General features: G+C 50.5%; 1 protein-coding gene across 3 annotated transcripts in view; it reads left to right on the forward strand.

Moving 5' to 3' along the window:
* The window catches only part of Pknox2 (PBX/knotted 1 homeobox 2), a 264,725-nt gene that overhangs the window by 200,323 nt on the left and 41,872 nt on the right, over positions 1 to 22,530 (forward strand). For all 3 annotated transcript variants that reach the window (XM_023701477.1, XM_023701478.1, XM_004641385.2), the window contains one exon: positions 14,234 to 14,405. In XM_023701477.1, coding sequence (XP_023557245.1) covers positions 14,234 to 14,405 — 172 coding nt within the window. The remainder of the gene's footprint in view (positions 1 to 14,233; positions 14,406 to 22,530) is intronic.

Consider the following 22,530-nt stretch of genomic DNA (forward strand, 5'->3'; position numbering starts at 1 on the left):
CCAGGGGAGCCTTCCACCATACTGTTCCTGGAAGAATGGCTCGCACCTGCCTTCAGCCAACACTCTTCCCTCTCATGGTCACCTCTGAGCTCTCCCTCTCCCAAAGCGCTGACTGTGCCATAGACCTCAGCACTTGCTTGAAGTCTGTGCAGCCATCTGCCCTTAGGGAGGGACTCCCAGGCCAGTCTGCCTGGCCAGCATGGCTCACGCCTCTTGAACTGGCTGAGGCCCTATCTACCCCATGGCTGGCTCCCTGTGCTGCAATCCTGCTTCCTCCTGGCTCCGCCCCAGGGCTGCCTCCCACAACCACACCTCTCCCATTAGTACCAGCTGCCTTCTCTCCAGCTACTGCTGGGAAGACTGACCTCCTGGAGGGTCAGGTAATTTTAATTAGATTTGCCTGCCTGGGGCAGCCTGGTTGGTCCAAAGCACATCGGGGAGCCCGCATTTCATGTCAATAAATGTAACAAGACCCTTTCCATTCAGATTAGCCTCTCAGCACTGACTTTGGAGGCCCCCTCCCAGGGCTCCTCCCAGAGCCACAGATGAAGGAAGGTAGGTCAGCACCTCCCTGTCCCTGCTGTGAGGCAGAAGGGCAGTGTGACAAAAGGGAGGGAGTTTGCTGGTAGCCAAGGTTTTATTTGTGTATGAGGATGAGTTAATGAAATGTATTGGTTCCTGTCTGATGTGGGAGTCAGGGGTAGCAGTGGGGGCAGAGCCTGTGTTTAATTGGATCATACCCGAGCATCATCTGGGCTAATCAGCAAGGCAACCAGGAGCTCCGGCTCAGATTAATGATTGCAGTCTAATCCAAGCAGATCCCATGATTGGATGCACATCCTGGCTAATTGTGTTTGTGGCCCAGGAGCAAGGATGAGGGGTCTGGGGAGGGAAGGCGGCTGGGATGGGGGTGGGTCATAGGTTTGGACCCAGCTGGGGTCTGTCCTTGCCCAGCCCCCACTCAGCCCTGACATTTTCTCCCCAAGAAGTTCTCACTGAATTCAGACCCCAACACCCCACCTGCCCCAGATGCCTGACGGTGGTCAGGTGTCAGGTGCTGTTTGAGACCTGGGGATTAGGTTGCCGGCTGTGCAGAGACAGGGCCAAGAGGGTGAGGTTAATCCAGCTTTCTGCTCTCCCTCCTCTCCTCCCATCTTCTTCGCTCCCCTTTGAAGTGAGTGGGTTCCCATGGAAACGGCGAGGTCCTGGGGAGCAGAAGAGTGGCAGGGAGCGAGGCTGGCCAGGTGCGAGTGGGGGAGGAGGGCAGCTTCGTGAGCCGGCTCTATGAAGGTGCTGGCCGCCTCCCCTACAGCGAAAACCGAAAACCTCTCCAGAGCCCGGGAAGTGGCCCACCTGGCAGTGCTGAAGAAGTTACCTATTATTGAGAAGAAAATGCCGAGCTGGAGGCGCCAGCAGTGAGAAAAGAGCCAGAGCAGTTGCACTTTGTTTCTCTATTAAAAATGCTGGAGAACTAGGCTGCAAGATCAGGGGAGAGGAGCTGGGGGGATGGCTCAGTGGAATAAGCATACTTCCCTGGTAAGCACAAGGGCCCGAGTTCAATCCCTGCATCCACCCCCCAAAAAAAAGATCAGGGGAGAGGGGGAGATAGCTTCTGTACTCAGTATTTCTCCTTTATGGCAGGACTCACACTTGAGTTCATTGTATTGTTGGCAGTGTCCCCCCACCACTGGACTGCTAACTCCATGACCACAGGGCCTCCTTCTTGCTCAGTACTTTGTCCCCAGTACCCTACAATTACCTTGTCTTAGCGTCAGAGGCTCCCACGAAATAGCTGCCAAGTAGCTTGTCCAATGGATTCATTCCCTAGCTTAGGCAGTCCCCCATAAACATCCTGCAGTTCTAGATTGATACATTAGCAAACGACCCCAGGAAGCTGAGGGGGAGGGGCTCTGCTTTGTAGCATCTGCCAACTTCCATGGTGTAAACGCTCCTACCATGGCCCATTCCAAACCGCCCATGGGTGCTGTCTAACCCAGCTGGACTGAGAGGTGCTCAGCCAATTCCTGCCAGCCTCTAAGTTCAACCCCCCGACGAGGGCCCAGGTCACAGACGAATCTTTATTTCTAAACACGTAAACTCATCCTCTGTGCTGATTGTTTGGGATGGCATGGCTGCTGCCTTTGGCTGTGGTCTTCGTTCTTGGTCTCACCATCTTGTGTGGCCTGACGCGAGATTCTTAGCTTGGAACACTCTCTCCTAATGAGTTAGTACTTGTCACAGCGTCTAGTCTAGTGCAAGTGTTTCATAAGTGTCTGTAACTAGGATTTTCCACCCGAGCCCAGGACAGTGAATTTTCTCCTCCAAAGACTTTACCCAGTACCATTCCTTGACACCTGCTTAAGTAAAGCTCCACCTTCACCTTGATGTTCCCGTCTGTCCAAATGGTCTCCAAGACTTTCCTGGTTTCCTAAGTCTTTTCTGGTGGCTCCAGAAATCAAGCTTCAAACCCTCCTCTGGTCTTCTGGTTAGTTCGCCAGCTCTGGGAATCTGGGCATTTCCTTACCACATGCCTAGGTCTTCACACCAGCCTCCTCACCTAATAAACTATGTGCTTAGAGCTTCTGCCCTGCCCCTGAGGACTCTGCTCAGATCCAGCTCTGGTCAACAAAGCAAAGAACATTTCTTTCCTTTTTTTAAAAAATTAATTAATTTATTTATTTTTTTGCAAAGTACATTTCTAAAGCCTTGTTTATACTGCGCTTGGCCCTGTGCTGGTCCACACCTGTTTGGAGAAGGGGAGGAATAGGCCAGTGGGTAGTGTTCAGATCACTCCTGAGAGACCCCTGTAGAGGTCACTGAAGACCCAGGCTTGACCTTGATAGTTCTTTAGCTGGAGGTATGAACGCAGCCAGGCCGTGCAGGACAGTGGGAGCTGGACTAATGTGCTAGAAGTGAACTTGGTGATAACTAGCTTTGTCACCTTGAGCAAGTTAATCTTACTAGAGCCTGTTGACTCAACTATCAAGAAGAAAACAGTAATAACCAGAATAAAATTACATAATACAGGATAATCCTGGCAATGAGTATTAGGTGGCCTAAGCAGAGGGGCCAGCGCATGTCGCTTTGACCTGCTCAGGATGTGACATTCTGGTGCATTCCAGGAGGTGAGATTTAGAGTTAGAGAAGCAGCCTTTGGGCATAGGTTGCCTGGTTCATGCTCTGGCTCCACCAAACATTTCTGTGTCTCAGTTTCCTCATCTATAAAATAATACTAAAAAGAATGCTGCCTCTAGTCAGGATTGTTGTGAGGAGTGATAGAGGTAAAGCAGGTAAATTTTTGGTGAGGCAACTGGCAGGTGTCAGCTGCTGTGTGATGTTTGGGAAAACTGAAGGCAGCAGAGCTTGGTGAGACAACTGGGAAGTGACACTGGCATTGACAATGGGCAGGGGCTGCAGTCTAGTGGCCTTTATGCTGTGACTCACCTGAGCATTTACTGAGTCTATCGTGTATAAAGCATTGTGTTAAACTATGATGGGGGGCTGGGGAGGTAGTTTGGTGGTCTAAGCGCCTGCCTGGCAAGCACAAGGACCCATGTTTGATTCCTGGTACTGCACGCCACGTCAGCCCTAGAACCAGACATGGTGGTGCACACCTGTAATCCCAGCACTGCGAGGACTGAGACAGGAGGATCATTATGATTCCAAGCTGCATAGTGAAACCCTGTATATCAAATAAATAAATAAAATATTAAAACTTTTTTTATAAACTGACGTGGATGCAGGAAATGGGGAGAGATAGACATAGAAAGTAATATCAACTTGATACATATGGGCTCAAAAAAGTACTTCTGAAATTGAGTCCAAGGCCTCTGCCCACAGTGCAGTGTGGGAGAGTTGCTGCGCTTTTCTGAGGAGAAGTGAACTCTGAGGGAATGACAGCCTCACTGCCCGTCCTGAGGCTGGGTGCATCCTGGGGAGGAGAACCCTCTGCTCAGGGCTGGACGGCAGGCTGAGCGCTGTGGCAAGCGTCCAGGACCTGGGAAGTGGTGCTCCCTAATGAAGTGTCCCTGAGGGAACTTGCTCACCCTGTGACCACAGAGTGTTCCGGCTCCCGCAAGGCGCCCCTGGGGTTTTGCCCTCTGCCTGTGCTGCAGCTGCCTGTGGTCTCTCCTGGACTGCGCTGGCTAGTGGCCTGAGGATGGTGGGACAGCAGTGTAACCATTTCCAGTGGAGAAGTCAGGGCGGGTGCTACAGGCCAGGGTCTCTGGAGCGCCAGGCACCACGGCCAGTGTTCTTACCTGAGCTGACATAGGCAACTCCCCTCCTGGAGCAGTTGGACTCCCTGGGCCCAGAGGTAACATCTCAGCCACAAGCTATGGTCAGTGGAGACGGTAGTGTGAGCCGGTGGAGCCAGTCTAGACAGTGAAGCCATGCTTACGTTCTCTGTGGTACCAAGAAAGCTGGTTCTCTGCCCTTGCTGCCAGCATCTAAACCTGCACCCCAGGCCCAGCCTCTACACACACTCCTGGCAGGCCCAGAGGCTGTGGCCACCTCCCTCAGGAACAGGTGTGCTCATGGTGCTAGGTCCCGCAGCTTCCGTACACATGGGCCTGGCGTGAGCCCAGCAGTGGCCAGACCCTGCCAAGATGAGGCTCACAAATAAGAGATCCAGGGGTCAGGGAGCAGGTGACATTTATCCTCACAAGGCTATACTAAGCTTAGATGTGATAACCAGTGCTCATAGTTGGTAGCACTGGCCAGGCGGCAGGCTCTCCATGAACAGCAGCTTCATCTGCAAAGTTTCTGTGATAAGCACAACAATGGATCTGCCTCCCTCCCCAAAGGGAAGATTGCAGCGCGTGTGTTGGTGCCGGTACAGATGGGGTGGGATCGGAGAGCAGCACAGCAGGCTGGGCTTGGAGGCCCACTCTGGCCAGCAGCATCTTGCCAGGGCTGGGCTAAGCCAGCGTGGCCCTGTTTCAGCCTTGAGGCTGCTTGCTGCTTTTCCCAGGCACTGGTCCATCTCTTGGTCAAGTAGAAAGCCCGAAAACTAAGGCTCAGCTTGAGTTCTGGCTTCACCACTAGGCCAGTCATTGAACCTCTCTTCAGATAAGCTACCCTACCTCACAGAGCAGGCATCAAATGAGAAAATGAAAGGTATGGCCAAGTGCTGATGGCGAGGCAGAGATTGTCCTGTCTTAGCAACCGCCTGGACACTCAGGGATAGGCCTGGCCATCCATTCTTTAATTACACAGGATGCATAGGGCTCCAGGATAGCGGAGAAAAAGAGAAGGTGGAAGAGCAATTCCAATAATGAGTCAAAGGTAACACAGGACAGAGAGGGGAGAATACAGGATTTGGGGTGTGTATCCCTAGACTTAAATCTCAACTCAGTCACCTCTTAGCTCAGTGAAATATTTTGACACAACACATCAGTTTGCTAGTCAGTAAAATGGGCTAAATAATAATGTAGGGGTGTTTAAGCCAATAAACACATATTTGAGCTCTATAACTTAACGAAGGGGTGTGTGTGTGTGTGTGTGTGTGTGTGTGTACACGCTCACGCTTAGTCCCTGCCAGTGACCAAGGCAATAGAGCTCCCCTCTCCACACCAATCCCTCCCCTGGAATATATTCTCTTTTTAGACTTAAATGAATTTCCAGCGACTTAAATAGGAGTGCTGGTGACCCTTCACAGAGTGGTCTAACTTCAGGAAAAGACACTTCCTTTCTGCGTCTTAACTCTGCTTACCATGAAAAGGATGGACGTGAGATCACTACCAAGCCTTGCATTGGGTTCTTTGTTCCTCAGGCACCAGCCCTGACATTCACTAGGTTGAAATCCGCTGTTGACTCTGTTCAGCGTGCCAGGAGGTTCATGTGTGCGTGTGCATGAAGGGGAGGGGGCCGAGGCAGACTGGGACCCTCCTGGGTCACACCCTTGCCAGGAATGGACCTGTCCACCCACCTGGGGGAGAATTGCTGGGCTGGAGCCCAGGAGCCCTAACAGATGCAGATCCAATTTAGCAACAAGAAGAAGTCCTCTCCAAGGCAACCCAGGCGAACATACCGCCCACTGGGCAGGACTAAAAATACACCCGCATGGTTTTAACGTCACACCTGAAGTAAAAATACACCCAACCAGGGCTGCTGGCTTGCCCCCTCCCTTCTCTCTTCCCTCCATCTGGTGCCTCAGAGGGGAAGGGAAGCAGTGGGCAAGCACCTTCTTTCACGCTCTCTCCCCACCCAGTGCCACCCCTCCCCGCACACACCCTCCAGCTCAGCCCAAGTAAGTGGAGGTCCTTTTGTAGCAACTGTGGCTAGAAGCTGCCAGATGGCCCATCTGATCTGGGTCGCCAGTATGGATAGGCTGGAGGCCTGGAAGGACTTGCGGATCCTGTCTCCACGCCCACATTCCTCTAGTCATCGCTTGCTTTATGCATTCATTCATTGGTTCCCATTCACTGGTCCATCAAACTTTACTGACCCCCTGCTCTGTACCACATGCTGTACCTAGCCCACAGGGGTTCAGAGAGATGAGCTAAAGTCCCCGACTGCATGTAGTGAAGAAGACAGATCTGTACACAAAAAACAATGACATAATATAACAAGTGTTATAGAGAAATAAAAATAAATCCTTACTGATAGAGCTCTTTTTGGTTAAAAATATAAAGTTTTGAGTTCTGAAAAATGATAAGGCCCCTCCCCATCTTTCTACGCTTCTATTTTAATTGGCTTGTGGGCTCATCTTCCAGCCAAATGAGTCGGGGGACATGGGAAGATATGTTTATTGGAGTGGATGGTGTCACTGTTGCTCTGAATACAGAAGGTGCCCACACTCCATTCCAAGGGACAGGGACAAGCATTAATCGGCAGCTTTCCAGGTGCCAGGCACGCTCCATGTCCCTTCATGTAATCCTCAGGAGAACCTACACAGGAGGTGTTATTCCTGTCAAATAAAATCGGAAACTGGCATTCGGCAGCCTGCCCAAAGTCGCACAGCTGTCTGCCTGTGACATCAGTGCTTATCTCAGAACCTCCTGCTTCCCACCCTACATTGTGTGTGAGGTCAAGAGAGAAAGACACACATTTCCAGTGACAGCTGGAAGGGGGCAATGGTTTGTCACAGGAGAGATAGCATTTGGGGCTGGGTTCTGGAGATGGTTAGAAGGGACAGGTGGCTCCAGAGAAAGGAGTGACTAGAGCACAGGTGTGGAAATCACAGGTCAAAAGCCAGCACAAGCAGTGCAGGTGGCCAGGCATGGTGCCACACACCTATGTCAGCACTTGGGAGACTGAGGCAGGAGGATCGCTGTGTGTTGACGGCCAGCCTGTGCTACATAGTGAGACACTCTCAAGGAAGTGCAGGTGATCTGAGCCAGAGCAGGGAGAAGTGGCAGCACAAGGGACACCATGTTGCCCCTCCAACCTTTCTCTACTGAGTCCATCCAGGACAAATACTGAAAAGAGACTGACAGTCCATTGTGAAGAACCTGGAATGTCATCTCAGGAGTGCTGGCTCAGCTTACCAGCATCCAGGAGAAATCGCTTCATATTCCTCAGCAGGGGCATGTGTGAGCCTTCGGGCTGTGGAAAGACGGCCAGGTCAGGGTTGAGGAGCTGTCTTGGAGAATCTGTGTTCTAAGACATTGGCTCTGATTCCGTAATTCCAGTGGTCTCCAGCCTAGGACATTAGAAAGAAAGAGTCAAAACCTCAGTGCCTGGGCAGAGGTCTGGAAAGGCAGGCAGTTTGATGGTCACTTTGAGTCCGTGGGGAGTACAACCCTGTGAGCCCCACCTCACCGTTAGCAGACTGACGTCCTCCAGAGCAGACTGACCCTGAACGGGCCTCTCTTCCCACTGGCTCATCCCGGAAAATCTCCATCCAGAAATCTCCATCTCCTGCCACGCACTCTACCTCCTAGGAGAATTGTCATCCTTGTTCCACTTGGGCAGGGCTGAAGGCTCTGACTTCTGTGTTGCCACTGGAAGGGACCCAGTGCCTCTGCAGGGGACAGGCACTGACATGGCCCACCTGCGAGGAGAGGCTGAGGGCTCCAAGGGCGGTCACAGGGAGAGGAGGTGGACAGCACAGGCGGGTAGCACACACTTGGCTGGACCCATAATTGAGGTCTATAGCCCTGCCAAGGTCACTAGGGAAGAAATCGAAGGGACAGAGTGGCATGACTGTGAATCAGAAGGTTTATCACCCAGAAAGAGTACTCAACACTGATGTCTCTCCCTACCTGGGACCTCCTGAAACCCCCTCCCCACCTAGTCTGTTTCTGAGCATGTGTCTCTTCTGATTCTCTTATTTTTTTCCATCTTAGCCTCTGTGAAGTTCTGTATTTTTTCATTCTTTCTTGCTTTTTGTCGGTCTCTGTTTCTTTGTTTCCACTCCTCCCTAAGCAGGAAGAAATGTTTTCAATTAAAAACAAAACACACCACTATGAAGACAACAATATGCAATGTATTAATTATTAAAACTGTCCTACTAATCAGTTTTGAAACTATCTCATTGCTATTTGCTTCTCAATAACATTAATAATAATAAAAAGATAAAAAACACAACGAGGTTGTCCAAGGAGGAAGGGAAGGAAGTAGATAAAGGACTCAGCTGTCTTGAGTCCTTTTGACCAAAAGGCACATTCTGGGGCAACACAGGGGAGCTTCTGGTTAGATGGGCATGCAAGAAATCCCGGGAAAGTTTTGGTTTCCACCCCAAAAGACCTTTGAAAATGTTGGGGACACTCATTGCCCCATTTCTGCTAAGCTGCTCTGTCATGAGGTGGGGAGGCATGAGACAGGCCCTTTGGATCTCACAAAGGCTCTTAGAAGCCTCAGCAGAGATGGGATCAGCACAGGCTTGCCCGGAAACACTCCCGATCCTGACTGAGGAGGGATCTCAGCCTGTCGCTCACACCTCTTTAAGGGCCTTGGCCAACCTCCTGTCCAGTCTGAATCTGCTTTCCGGGGGGAGGGACAGCCCCATCCACCTTGGCCCCAAACTGGGCATTCCTGACCAGCAAATGTGGGTGATAGAGAAAACGTGAAGGCAGAAATGTCAGAAGTAATTAAACCAAACGGTGGCTTAAACCCCTGTAGAAATCAACACATCCGGTTTAATCACCTTCTTAAGCTAGCACAAGGCTGCAATTCTATGGAGAGGGCTTCTTTATTTCTTCGGATCGTTAACAGGAACTGCATATCTTGAGCTTGATTTTAGTTCAGATGCTCCTGGGGGGAGGTGATGTGGGCAGGGGTGGGTTGGGGTGGGGGGCTCGGAAAAGAAAAAGGAAATAATAAAACATTATTTGAGATCATCTCTTCTTCCCCACTCCCTGGGCTGAGCCACGTTTCTCCGTATCTTCCTCCCTCCTGCCTCCGTCCGCACTCCCAGCACCGGGAGGAGGCACAGTGCTGAATGTGCTAAATTAGGCCATTAGAGAAATTCATTTCTCTTTATTAGTCTGTGTCAAATCCTTTTTATTAGTGGCTGGAAACGACCTCTCTTCTGCAGTAAAATGTCATGCCAGTTCACTCCTTTTATTTGTTCTGCACTGACGAGGCTCAAACTCTCACTGAATTAGTGCAGTGAGATTTATTTCCTCCAAATTTTGAACGGCTTAAGAGAGATTGGGGTGGAGGGGGCGGGCACGGAGGAGGCAGCCTGGGGGGACCGGAAGGGGGAAGGGGCCTGGGAGGGAGAAGGTGAGTTGCTTGCATGGAGGTCAAATGTCCTCAGCTCCTTGGAAATCGAATCCAATGGCCATCTTGTTTGTCATTTTCTGTGCACCAGGGACTGAGTCTCCACATTACTGCTTCTGGTTTTCGAAGTGGAAGAGACCTGAATGGTGGGAGGGAACTTCTGTAAAACCCACATGTTGCCTGGCATGGTGGCATATGCCTGTAATCCCAGGACTGAAGGAAGCTAAGGCAGGAGAATCACAAGTTTAAGTCCTGTCTGGGCAACTTAGCAAGACTTTGACTCAACCTAACAACGTGGGATGTAGCTCAATGCCAAAGGGTCCCTGGGCTCGGTCTCCAGGAGAAAAAAGCAAACAAACGTGTTTTGTGGCTGAATGTGTAGCCCAGTGGTAGAATGCTTGCCTAGCATGCACAAAGCCCAGGCCTCAACTCCCAGCAATGTATACAGCATACAGAGGCTCTGAATGGCCCAGTGCCCATGTCTGAGGGCAAAGCCTTCTTCATATCCTATCCTCATTTCATATAGAACCTTTCCTGGCCCAGGTTAATTCCAAAGTCAGCTCTCCCAGACCCTGCCTTGTTCAGGATGGTCCCAAGCCTACAGTTCATGCTACTGGAAATAACTCCCAGGGGTCCCTGCCAGCCTCTTTTCTGTTTCATAGGTAGATGTTGGGTTTTGTTTTGTTTTATTTTTGTGGTACTGGGGATTGAACTCAGGACCTTGTGCTTGCCAGGCAAGTATAGGGAGATGTTGGAGGGTAGCCTAGATCATATAGCTCAGCCCCTAGGCAAGGACAGATTGGATAACTGAGGAAGTAGCCAGTGACTCTCCTGTAATTGGAGTAAGAGTGAGGCCACAGCCCTCCCTACCCAGGTCTCAGGGATGGAGCCTGTCTGGTAGGTGGAGCCTTGTCTCAGCAGCCCTGTTTGAGGTGGCAGGTCCGTAGAGAGCAACCGGGTACACTGAGCGCTCTGGGAGCTCAGCACCAGCAGGGCATGGTTCATAGGAGAGCTGTGGATAAGCTCAGGCAAGAGATCAAGGAGGCAAGCAGGGCTCCTAGGATCATAGGAAGAAGCAGACCCTGGAGCCTATGGAGAGCAGAGTGTGAGGAGAAAGACTGGTGTGTAACAGCCAGCACAGTCCACGCCCTCCTGCCCCAAGTGCCCGCTGGGAAGGGCTGGCCATCCTGTGCTCCATGGACCCTTCATTAACATGGGGGACAGGTGGCAAGTTCCTGTCTTCCAAGAGATAGCAAAAGACATGGAAAACACCCCAAAGGGGCCAAGAGCGTAGCTCAGTGGTAAAGCACTTGTCTAGCAAGTATGAGGCTTTAGGTTCCATCCCTAGTACCACCAAGCCCCTCCACACACACACACACACACCCCTGGCCACGTAACTCGCGCATCTCACATAATCCTGTTCTGGGAACATCTGACAGGAAGTAAAGGAGGTTTATGAAAATGGATCTGTGCTGTGGCTCTGTACAGAAGGTACGTGTTGTTCCCAGGGGTATAGTGCCCCCAACTCCAAAAGCCCAGCTGTCTCAGTTCTGCCAGGTACCTCACAGTCTGACTCCTGCTGCCTTTCCTCCTCTGTCCCCTCCATTTCCCTCTTGCACACCGAGCTTATACTCAGCTAGATTTGCTTCCAGAAGCAAGCCGAACTCACTCCCGCCTCAGGGGCTCTGCTTTCCCTTTGCCCCACAGGCCTTTCCCTCTGCTCTTTGCATAACTATTCCTCTTCAGTCATGGACTGAATTAAAAGTCACCTCCTCACACAGGCCTTCCATGCCCACTCTCAGAAAAACTGCTCCTTCCTGTGGCACAAGAGCAGAAGTGAGAAGGCTCCCTCCTCATCCCACTTCCAGTGCTGGTAGCTCGGGATTCGGTCACAGCCCACCTGCTACTCACGCTGTGTACACAAAGCACACAACCCCACATACGCAGTCCACACAGATAGCACAGGGCACGTGTGTGCCATGCTCACAGCGCACGAATCTACCCTGGAGTTGCATACCTACTGAATAGACTACACCGTGTGTGCGAACACCCTGCCAGCCTGCCTTCACCCTCAGCGAGCACACACACGTGCACACGTACGGGCACGCAGCCTCACTCACACCCTCTCACCTTCCCACTGGGGAGCTGCCCGCCCTCCCCTCAGCCAGCAGGAAGGAATGCGCGGTGACCGCGTGGCTGCTGCAGGTTGGGGTGGGGGCTGCACCCCCACCACCTGGCACGATGCTTCGGATTATTAGTTCCTGGTAATTTAGTGCCCTTGTACAGAGTCGATTTGTGCCTTTCATTCCTAATTGATCTAGTGGCTGTTTAAATGGCAGCAGGCATCTGTTGAGAGTAGGAAGGTTCATAAGGCGCAATAATTCATAACACCGTCTGGAATTTGCCTTTCATGGCCCTCAGCTAAAGCGCTGCTGGGCTCTGCTTAAATTACAGCCACTGAGGCTTTCTTTGGTATTCCACTCAGGGCCAGGAGAATCTTGCATTAAACTGGGATCAGGCTAGATTAGACCATAATATGCTGCAGTACCAGTGGCTGCAAATGAAGACTTAGGCTGGAGTTTAACCCCTTCACCTGGTGTTCTCTTTGTCTTCAGCCGGATAGCCAGATTCACCCATTGTTTTCCCTGCTACTTCTCCACTGGGGCTCAGCAGATCTTCTGGTAACTTGGTGCTGTGGATGAGGCACCCTCACATACTGACTCTCTTTCCTGCAGCCCTGGGGCCCAGGGGTTTTTTCATCAGCCCCCCCAAAGCAAGGGTCAAGGAGATGGTGTCCAGGGCTGGCTCTGCCAAGCTTGGCAGCTCATGCAAAGTGAGAATTTAGCCCCTTCCACCCTCCACCACCCTGAGCCTGAGTTTCTGAAAGATGCATACAGTGTGTGTGTGGGCGTGGGTGGAGCCAAGCACCGTCTGTCTCTGTGCCCAGAATTGTTAGAGTTCCAGAAAGGGATAGGCACCTAGGGGTGCCCCTCCCACCTACAAACACTGAGTAGTCCAAATGTTCAGGTGTCTCTCAGGGTCTTCAGGGCTGGAATTTAACAGCCCATTCTGTTTTCTTTTTCAGTGCTCCTGTGTTCTCCACAGAGTAGCCACTAGCCACATGTGGCCATTTAAATTTAAATTAATTAAAATTCAATAAAATTAAAAATTCGGCATCTTAATTCCAATGGTCGTATTTCAAGAGTTCATTGGCCTCATGTGACTTGTGGTTATCCTGCTGGACAACACAGACTGCAGCCCATTTCTGTCACAGCAGGAAGTTCTGCTGGGCAGTGCTGGTGAAAGCATTCCCTCTGGCGGGGGCTCCAGGGGTCAGGTCCAGCCCGTGGAGTTTTATCAAGAAGAAAGCAGCTCAGTTTTATGGCCCAGGAATCTGAGCACACAGACCAGGAAAGGATCTGTGGCTCTCAAGGGAATGAAGGAGCCTTTCCAAGATCCAGGATCTACAACCCAGCCACACACGTGCACACATGCTGCAGAAATAAATATGGCAGACGCTTGTGCCACATGCAGAAGAAGCACGCGTACATGTAACACGTGTATTCAACAATGTTTAGGGAGCTCCACTTACCCCTGCTGGATGTCCAGTGGTGGTTCCTGCTCAGACTCCAGGTGAAAAAGTGGATGATGAAATAAACAATTTGAGGACTGATGACATAAGCTGGGGGGGGCAGTCAAGGAAGTGTCCAGGAGCTGGTCAGAGCCAGTAGGTGAGCCCTTCAGCTCACGAGCATTCGTTATAGATGCCCACATTCCTCAATCATGGATCAACTCAATCACTCACCAAATGTTTATTAAATGCCTGTCGTGAGCGTAGATGGCACAATCGAGGCATATATCGTTAACATGGGGCCCGTCTTGGGGGAAAAGAGAGATGCAAAGAATCGTTTATTTTCTCACAGCTCTGCTAAGGGTATAATGAGAAAAACATGTAGGGAGACATTACATATGTACGTGGGGCGTCTGAGCTAACTGAGTCCCCCAACCATCACTGATAGGTCTGTGTAGGCCAGTATTTGACTTCATACACGTACCATACGTGTACATTTGCAAGTACACAAGTGTGTGTACGTATCTACTACCTTTAGCTGGTTCTGGATACTGTGTGTGTGTGTGTGTGTGTGTGTGTGTGTGTGTGGTTTGTGATGTATATGTGTGAGCAGATGTGCTTACCTAGATGGCTCTGTGGGTCTTAGCTTGAATGTCACCTATAGCCAGTGTTCATGTCCAGGACTTCCCTGGATATTTCCCACATTTCCTTCCTGGACTAGAAATGGACTCCCCTTCTAAGAAGGGTTATAACCCATCACCTCTCTCCAAAAAGCCATGTAACTTATTTGATGGAAGAAAAAAGCTAGGAACCCTCAGAGGCCCTGGGCCCTGGGCCACTGGACTCTGGTCTTTCTGGGCTGCCCTTAGGACTTGGGACATTCTCAAGGAGCAGGAACTTGGGAGAAGAAGTGACAGGGATCTGGGAAAGTGAGTCTGGCCAGTAGCCTGGCCTCTCTGTGTGCCTGTGTGTGAGCTCTTGATGTCCCCGCAGGCACCCTCTTTTCCCGCTCCTGACGCTGCTGTTTGAGAAGTGTGAACAGGCCACCCAGGGCTCTGAGTGCATCACCTCCGCCGGCTTTGATGTGGACATCGAGAACTTTGTCCACCAGCAAGAGCAGGAGCACAAACCCTTCTTCAGCGATGACCCAGAACTGGACAATCTGGTAAAGACCCTCCACCCCACACCCTAGCTAGTCTTCCTACCCTCTGATCCCTTTAAAATGCCCAAGAAATGTTCTCTTCATTAATTCATCCAACAAAAAATTTGAGTGCCCATCATGGGGAAGGCTCCAGGTGCACATTCTAGTGCCTTCTAAATTCATAAACTAAGAGGCCTGGGTGCTGCTGGAATTCCTCCTGTTACTGTCCATGGTGGCACCAGCATCTGACATCCTACCACTCTGTGATCCAGGCAAATGGATCACAGAATGTCTAAGACAGCTGTTTCAAGGCCTGGGCTTCTAGCCCATTAACAGACCTGTCTGGACTTTCCCAGGGTAGGGCTGATGGCTCACATGTCACCATATGGAGGAAGCAGGTCACCAGCACGTGCAAGCATCAATAGAAAGACCTGGGGGCGCAGTCACGCTGGGAACACCATCAAAGGTCTTGAGCATTTAGGGAGCGCAGCACACCAGGCTCCCAAGCAGCTTGCCGTGCTGGTCATCACTGCAACATAGAAAGTGGCCCTCCTGGGCTGGGCCAGGGGACTGTGACTCTGTAGGTTATAGCATGCTGGGCCACTGCAGTCAATGGTTGGACTTGGTGACTCCCAGGTTGGATGACACCTGAAGTTCTGGGAGTTCTGCTGCAGTAGGGCACTAGAGAAGCGGTTCTGCATGTCCGCCACTCTCAACAGTCCTCCTGAAATTATTAACTGTAGCTCCTTATTTGTCTATGAGTGGATTACCCAGCTTATACACCATGCATTTGGAAATTGCAAACTCTTCTCTCACACACTGATGAGTAACAGAGCTGATCTCTTGCACCCAGAGTTTAGCTGGTGCTTGTTCTCAAAAGGAGAACAGAATTAGAAAAGCAAACATGATACTGAAAAGGAAGGAAGAAAAGTTATACACAGGCATGCGCGCGCGCGCGCGCGCGGACACACACACACACACACACACACACACACACAAAGTATCTGCAGAACAGATGTAAGTGACTTGGTGTTATTCTGGACTATGGGTTGTCCACACCGCTGCTTCCCTCATGAGCTGAATGTGGTACTTCACGGAGTACAGAAGTGCTCTGAGCAGGGCCCATAGTCTGGAGCACTGCAGTGGAGCCATCCTTTAGGGAACAGGATCTGCCTGGGGTCTGGGCCCGAGGATGAGTCCTCGTTATCAGCCTTGGTAGAGGCATCCAGAGCCCCAACTCTGCCTCTGCTCTCACCTGGCCTTTGCTTTTCCCTAGCAGGGATTAATCAGACTGACTTCCCAGGAGGCTGTACCTCGGTTTCTGAGATGCCTGGGCAGCTTCCCTGTGCAAGTTCTTCAGGTTGACTGTGAAGTGCAGCCTGGCCTGGCCCTGCCCCCCTCTTTGGCTGATCAAAGTGCAGTTGGAAAGCAGGTCCTTAGAACCCAGACCCAGGCAGCCATGGAGCCAGTACATGAGGCAGCCATTTCTGCAGGGGTAGGAACACCATCCCAGGGGTGGGTGTGGGGCTGGAGAGTAAGGGCAGGCTCACTCTTCTCACTCCATGTAGAGAGAAACAGGCTTACCACAAGACTGAGCGATGGGAAGCTTAAGCCTTCTTGTGATGGAGGAGTCCAGAGAAGCAAACCTCACATCCCTTGTCCATCTCCACTCCCTGCTGAGCTATGGAAGACCCACTAAACACAGCCTCCTGTCTTACACAGCTGGAAAGTCCAAAAGTGCCTGGCTCTGTGCCTTGCCCTTTCCACCCCTGCCTGGAGCTCTTGGGGTTCTGTTCAAAGAATCAGTCTGGGTGTGCTGGCACATGTCTGTAATTCCAGTACTTGGGAAGCTAAGGCTGAGGACTGCCCTGAGTTCAAGGTTAGCCTGGGCTATAGAGTGAGACCCTGAACCCACCAATTGAAACAAAACCCTCAGAGAACCAGATTTCCTAATTCAATCCAAGGAAACTGGCTTGAGTGGGTTGCTATAGGAGCAGGGGTGTGGTAGGAGCCACCCAGTGGCCTCAGGCTCCCTGCGTCCCTGGTCTTCCGTTTCCTCAGGCTGGGAGTGGTCCAGGTGATCGTGCAATCTTTAGTCCACTTGCTGTTGTGTCAACCATGGTCCGTGACTGGTTTATTATTGATTGAGTGAGTGAGTGAGTGAGTGAGTGAGTGATTATGAAAATGGAGAGATTTGAAAGAGCAGATGAAGGCAAAAGATCTGAGCCTCGCATCACCACTTACTATCAGTGTGACTCTGAACAATGAACTCCTTTGCAGCTCGGTTTCCTCATCTGTAGAGCTAATACACGTATCTCAGGTGATTGTCATAAAAACTTAATGAGGTAGTGTACAGAACTGGCCTTCAAGGTGGCTGGCATCCGGAAGATTAATCTCAAATGCATTAGTACTCCACCAGGCAAGGGGTTCAAGCTCCCCAACCTTACTTCCTGCCACCAGGGCCTGTGTGATTCGGACCTGGAAGCTTCTCTGGGGGGTGGAGCAGGGCGCTTGGCCGCCCCCGCTCTGGTCCTGCGTAGGGCAGAGAGATGGAGAGGCCAAGCACAGAAGCCATCATTAGAACAAGAATCATGTCGCCAGCACAGCCGAGATGCACATAATTAGAAATTAGAAAAAGGTCAGATCGCGTTATTACCAGCTCAATCAGCTGCCAAGTGCCACAGCCAGTTAATTTGGCATCTGTATTTTTTACAACCCCGCACACGTAGCCCAACGGACTGTAACTCTTTATCCGGACAGATATACTGCGAAGCTGAGCAGGGATATGAAATGAGGGACCCCAAGCAAATGAGCTGAGATAATTGAGAGATTTATTTTATATATATATGTGTGTCAGGGTGGCTTTCCTGTGCCCTTGAATATTGACTTTCATAGATGGGATTGTCAGGAGGGCACTTGGGTCCCCCAAAACTTGGCCCCATAGTAGGTCTCTTCTTTCTCCTCCTCCTCTTCCTTTTCTTCTTCCTCCTCTTCTTCCTCCCCACTCCTCCTCTTCTTTCTCCTCCTCTTCCTCCCCTCCTCCTCTTTCTCCTCCTCTTCCAGTCCTTTCCTCCTCTTCCTCCCCCCTCCTCCCCTTCCCCTCCTCCTCCTCCACGTCCTACCCCAGCCTCAGCCCCACTCTGGCCCTGCCCTGCTTCCTTCACCATCCATAGCTTGTCACACCCTCCCATGACCCTGCAGTCTCTTCGAGCTGCCTTTTCCAGACAAACCCCTTTGGTGAAAGGTGAGTTGGCTCCTGCAAAGCTGACCTGAAGAATAAGTGCTTGCCTGGAAAGTGCAAGGTCCTGGGTCCTGAGTCCCGAGTTCGATCCCTGGTACCACAAAAAAAAAAAAAAAAAAAAAAAAAAAAGATGGGAGACAGCCACAGGGGCAGATTTCTGAGGGGCTTCCCTCCCCTGTGAGCCTCCATCCCATGCTCCACAGCAGCCCTGGCAAAAGGGGAAAGGGAGTCCTATAAGCCCAGAGAGAAGCAGGTAGGCAGGTGTCCCCTCCCTGTTACAGACAGGAGTGCTGACACCCAGCCAAGTACTTGGCTGCTGGGAAGGCCCCGGGTGTGCTGATTCTGTGTTCCTTCTGCTGTTCCTTCTACTGGTGACAGTAGAGCCCTCACAGATCCAACAGTGCCACCATGACATCTCTCCTTTTAGCTCCCACCCCCTGACCCTCTGTACCTCTTGCCCTGCCGTGGAGGAAGCTCTCTGCACTCGTAGCAGCTGAGCTGGCATCTCCACTGAGCTCCCTGGGGACAGGGTAGCCCCAGTTCCCACGCCCCCACAGTGCTCACCAGGCCTATTTCTCACCTGGCCCCCAGATCCCCTCCTTGGACCCAGCAGCCTCTGACTGGCAGTTGGTAAAGTTTGTAAAATTTGCAAGTTCCCCAAACCCCTTTGAAAGGTAAAAGCTTTTTGTTTTATAAAATCTGATTTACAGGCCCCCGGTGCAAGGCCAAGGTTTTATATATTATGCAAGATTTCAAACTAAGGCTGTAAAACGTACGGTTTCAGTTTCATGCATGGAATTTTTTTATGTGTAAATTTTTTAACATTTATGGGGCACATTTTAATGAGACTCTGGTGTGGCTCAAGGGACAGATTACAGCTGCCTGACCACAAAGCCAGCTCTAAAACGGGCCCCCGGCCCCTGGGCCGTTGAGAAGAGGCAGGGCCAAAGGCCGGAAGCTGTGGAGGAGGAAGAGGAAGACCAGGAAGGAGGTGGCTGGGGCGCTGCGCCCCACCCGGGACCTCAGGCCAGGCCAGCTCCCAATCACTTCCAGGCTTTCTGCCTAGCAGGGAGCAGAAAGCCTCACAGACACCAGGAAAAGGAAAGGAAATAATAATCAACCTCGGTAATAACTAACATTTATAACTCACTTGCCAAGTACCTTTCTAAACACTTCACTCCTAGTATTCAACCTTCTTTACAAACCCACGAGGTCAGTATGAATGTTATCTTCATTTTTCACCTGCTTTCCATACTCAGTGCCCTAGGTTTGATCCCCAGCACTGAAAGAAAGAAAAAGAGGGTGCATGGGGAGGGAGGGAGGGAGAGAAACAGAGACAGAGAGATTGATTCCCATTTCAAGAGGTCAAATGAGGCTGGGCATTTGCCTTATATCCACTAGGTCCTGAGTTCAAATCCCAGCACTCCTCCCCACAAACAAAGAGGTGAAATCATTAGCACAAGTTCCCTTCAGCTAAGGTGGGGTAGAGACAGGGATCAAGCTCTAGCTTGGGGCCCACTAACCTGCTACTCTACCCTATGGCTAATCTCTCCTTGCACCATCTAGGAAGCTGGGTCTTACTTCATTTTTAGCCAGGCATCATTTAATCCACAGCACAACTCTGGGGGTGTCACTACCACCAGGTGCCAGGGATAGACTCCAGGGCCTTCCGCATGCATGTGCAAGTGCTCCTTGCTAAACTGGACCCCGGGCCCATAGGAGCCGTGCTTATTAGCCTGCTTACAAGTGAGGGAGCTGTTCAAGGTCTCAACAGAAGGGAACACACAGCCTCCGAAGCCCATGGTCCTTGAGAGCCCTATTTGCTATCTAATTGCCACAAGGGCCCTATGAAATCATTATTACCTCCATTTACCAGGAGGAGATTAGAAGCAAGGACCCCAGAGCCAATAAGTTGTATAACAGGCTAGAGCCGAGCGGGTCCAAGGCGAGAACTCAGCCTCTTCCTCTGTGCCCCCTCCGCTTCCCTAGATGCTGAGGCCACTGAAGCTGCACTGCTGGGTTCCTGACTATAAGTGACGTAACTTGTCGTGCGTGGTAGTTTCCATGGAATGTTCATTCCGCCCTCAATCACCTGGTGGCTGCCCACTCCCTGGCATTAATCTTTCTTCCCTATCCCCAACCTCCGTGCTGGAGATCAAACCCAGAGCCGTAGGGTTAGGCTACATCTCCAGTCCTTTCTTTTCCTCTTAGTTTTGAGACAGGGTCCTGCTAAATTGCCCAAGATGGGCTCTGACTTGCAGCCCTCCTCCCTCTTCCTACTAAAGTACTGGAATTACAGGCATGACCACACCAGGCCCATGTTCCATTTTTAAAAAAATTTTTCTAATTAACTTATTGAGTGTCAGGAAGATAGCTCGGTGGCATAAGCACCTGCCTGGCAAGCGCAAGGTGCAGAGTTCAATCCCTGGTACCACACATACAAAAAAAAGTTAATTTGGGGCCAGCGATATAGCTCAGCAGCTTAATAAGCACCAGCCTGGCAAGAGCAAGGTCCTGAGTTCAACCCCTGGTACCCCCCCTAAATAAATAAATAAATAAAATTAATTTATTTGATACAGGGTCTTGCTATGCAGCTCAGACTTGTAATGATCCTCCTGTTTCAGCCTTCCCAGCTCTGGGATTACAGGTGTCACCACCACGCCCTATTTCAGGGCCAGCACAGGGTGCCTGGAGTTCTGGGGCCTGCGCAGGTTATGGTACCAAGGATCAAACCAGGGTCCTTGCACTTGCCCAGCAGACACTGAGACCACCGAGCTGTCTCCCCAGCCCCTATGTTCCATTTTTAATTCTAGAGACCCCACACTTCCAGCTGGTCAAGCCAAGCTTGTCAGGCCTGGAAAAATTCCTGATTATATCTTACCTCTGGCTTCCGAGTGATGGACAAGAAACATCAGAGCAGTTTGGGGAGATGGCTCAGTAGGATAAGTGCTTCCCTGGCAAGCACAAGGGTCTGAGTTCAACCCCTAGTTCTGCCAACATCAGAGCAGTTGAAGGAACGGGTGATTATGAACTCCTCCTCCCCAAGTGAGGTAGAATAGTTCTGGCTTCTCAGCTAGAGGAGGATGAAGGACAGGGTGGGAGGAATTAGCCCCAAGGCAAAAATGCCTCCCATTCCTACAAAACTTAGTAAATTTCTAATCTCTGAGCCTCAGGTTCCTTATCTCTAAGAGAGTGATAGATAATATTGTCTGTGTCCCTGTGGTGAGAGACTCAAATGAGATAATGGAGAGAAAAGCATTTTGTAAATTGTAAAGTGCTGTGTACACAAATGTTTTGAAAGGCAAGGAATTATTATCAAGTCAAGAGGCCAGGTCCACACTGCCATGAAGAACTGACATTTATTAAAGACCTACTATCTGCCCAGAACATTTGCATACATGGTCTCATCCAATTTTCAAAACCTTTAAAGTGTGGATATCATTACCTGTCATCTTAAATTGTACAGATAAAGTTTAAAGGACTTGTCTAGAATGCCCAAGCAGCAAATAATAGATCTGGGACAGCTGGTCACATTCCTCGTCGCGGAGACCCAGTACCTAGCACCCACAACTTACAGGAGGAGAGGGTTATAGTATTTTTGACCCATGGCAGAAGTTCCAGTCCATGGCTGTGGGCTTCAGTGCAAAAGTGGCTTGGTAGAGAGGCCTGTCCTGGAGCCAGGAAGCCAGGAGCAAGGGAGGAGGTCCCAGAGACCCACCCACCGCCTCCAGGGGCCACGCCACCCAACTGCACTCAGCCAAGGACCTCGCCAGCCCGCAGCTAAGTTCCCCATGGGCACAGTGTCCCCACTCCGCCCACCCTCCAAAAGTCCAGCCTCTGAGCACATGAGAGTTTGGGGGACACGCCAAACCCATACCACAGTGGGGACATCACAGCAGGTGACTTCATAGAAAATAAGCCCTGGTCTTGGGTATTTTCTTAGGATGGGAGGACTTGTATACAGTGCTGTGTGGTAAAAATGTGAGGTCACTTCTTGCTTTGCTTTTTGAGGAGGACATCTTTGAAGAAGAGGCTGAACCTTTATTTTGAAAGAGAGGGGAGAAAGAGAAGCTGATTGAGCCCAGCTTGCAAAAGGAATTAAGGACACATGCATCATAGTTGGCGATGATGTTATATTAAGTGACATTGCTATTGTGCTAGAAGATTTGGAATAACTTTTTTTTTTTTTTTTTTTTTTCTTGAGACAGGGTTTCACTATGCAGTTCAGGCTGGCCTTGTGCTCACTTTTTGTAGCCTTCAGGCTGGCCTCAAACTCACAAAGATCCTCTGGCTCAGCCTCCCGAGTGCTGGGATTATAGATGTGTGCCACCTCGCCCGATGCTGGGGCCGCATGGTGGACACCCACATCCAGGGCTGACACCACACTGCATGTGGGGCCGGGGATTGAACTCAGGTCCTTGTGCTTGCCAGGTCGGTGCTTATGCCTCTGAGCTATTTCTCTGGCCCCTGGAATAACTTTTTATGTGACCTAAATCATTTTTAAAAACTCTTTAATATATCAGCATATTTTCAGACTCAAGGAAAAATCTAAAATTTTAAAATAGAGGATAGCGGATGCTTAACTAAACACAAATGTAGAAGGAAAAAAAAAAAAAAAACAAGAACATCATGGGAATTATTTTTCCACTAGCTGAATATGGAACAGCAACAGAAAAGCCAACAGTGTACTAGAAATTATTAAAAGAGACATTTTAAAAATATACCTTTAGTTCCTTGTAGCTTATAAAGTATTTTCTTATTATTGTGAGTTAACTCTTTTTTTAAAATTTTATTTATTTATTTGAGAGAGAGAGAGAGAGAGAGAGGCCAGCTCAGCCCACCAGGGGGTGGGCTGGCTGGCATGTGGTGCTGGGGGATTGAACCGCAGTCCCTGATGCTTTTGCTAAG

Source organism: Octodon degus, unplaced genomic scaffold (genome assembly GCF_000260255.1).
Source record: "Octodon degus isolate 3935 unplaced genomic scaffold, OctDeg1.0 scaffold00136, whole genome shotgun sequence".
Lineage (NCBI taxonomy): Eukaryota > Metazoa > Chordata > Mammalia > Rodentia > Octodontidae > Octodon > Octodon degus.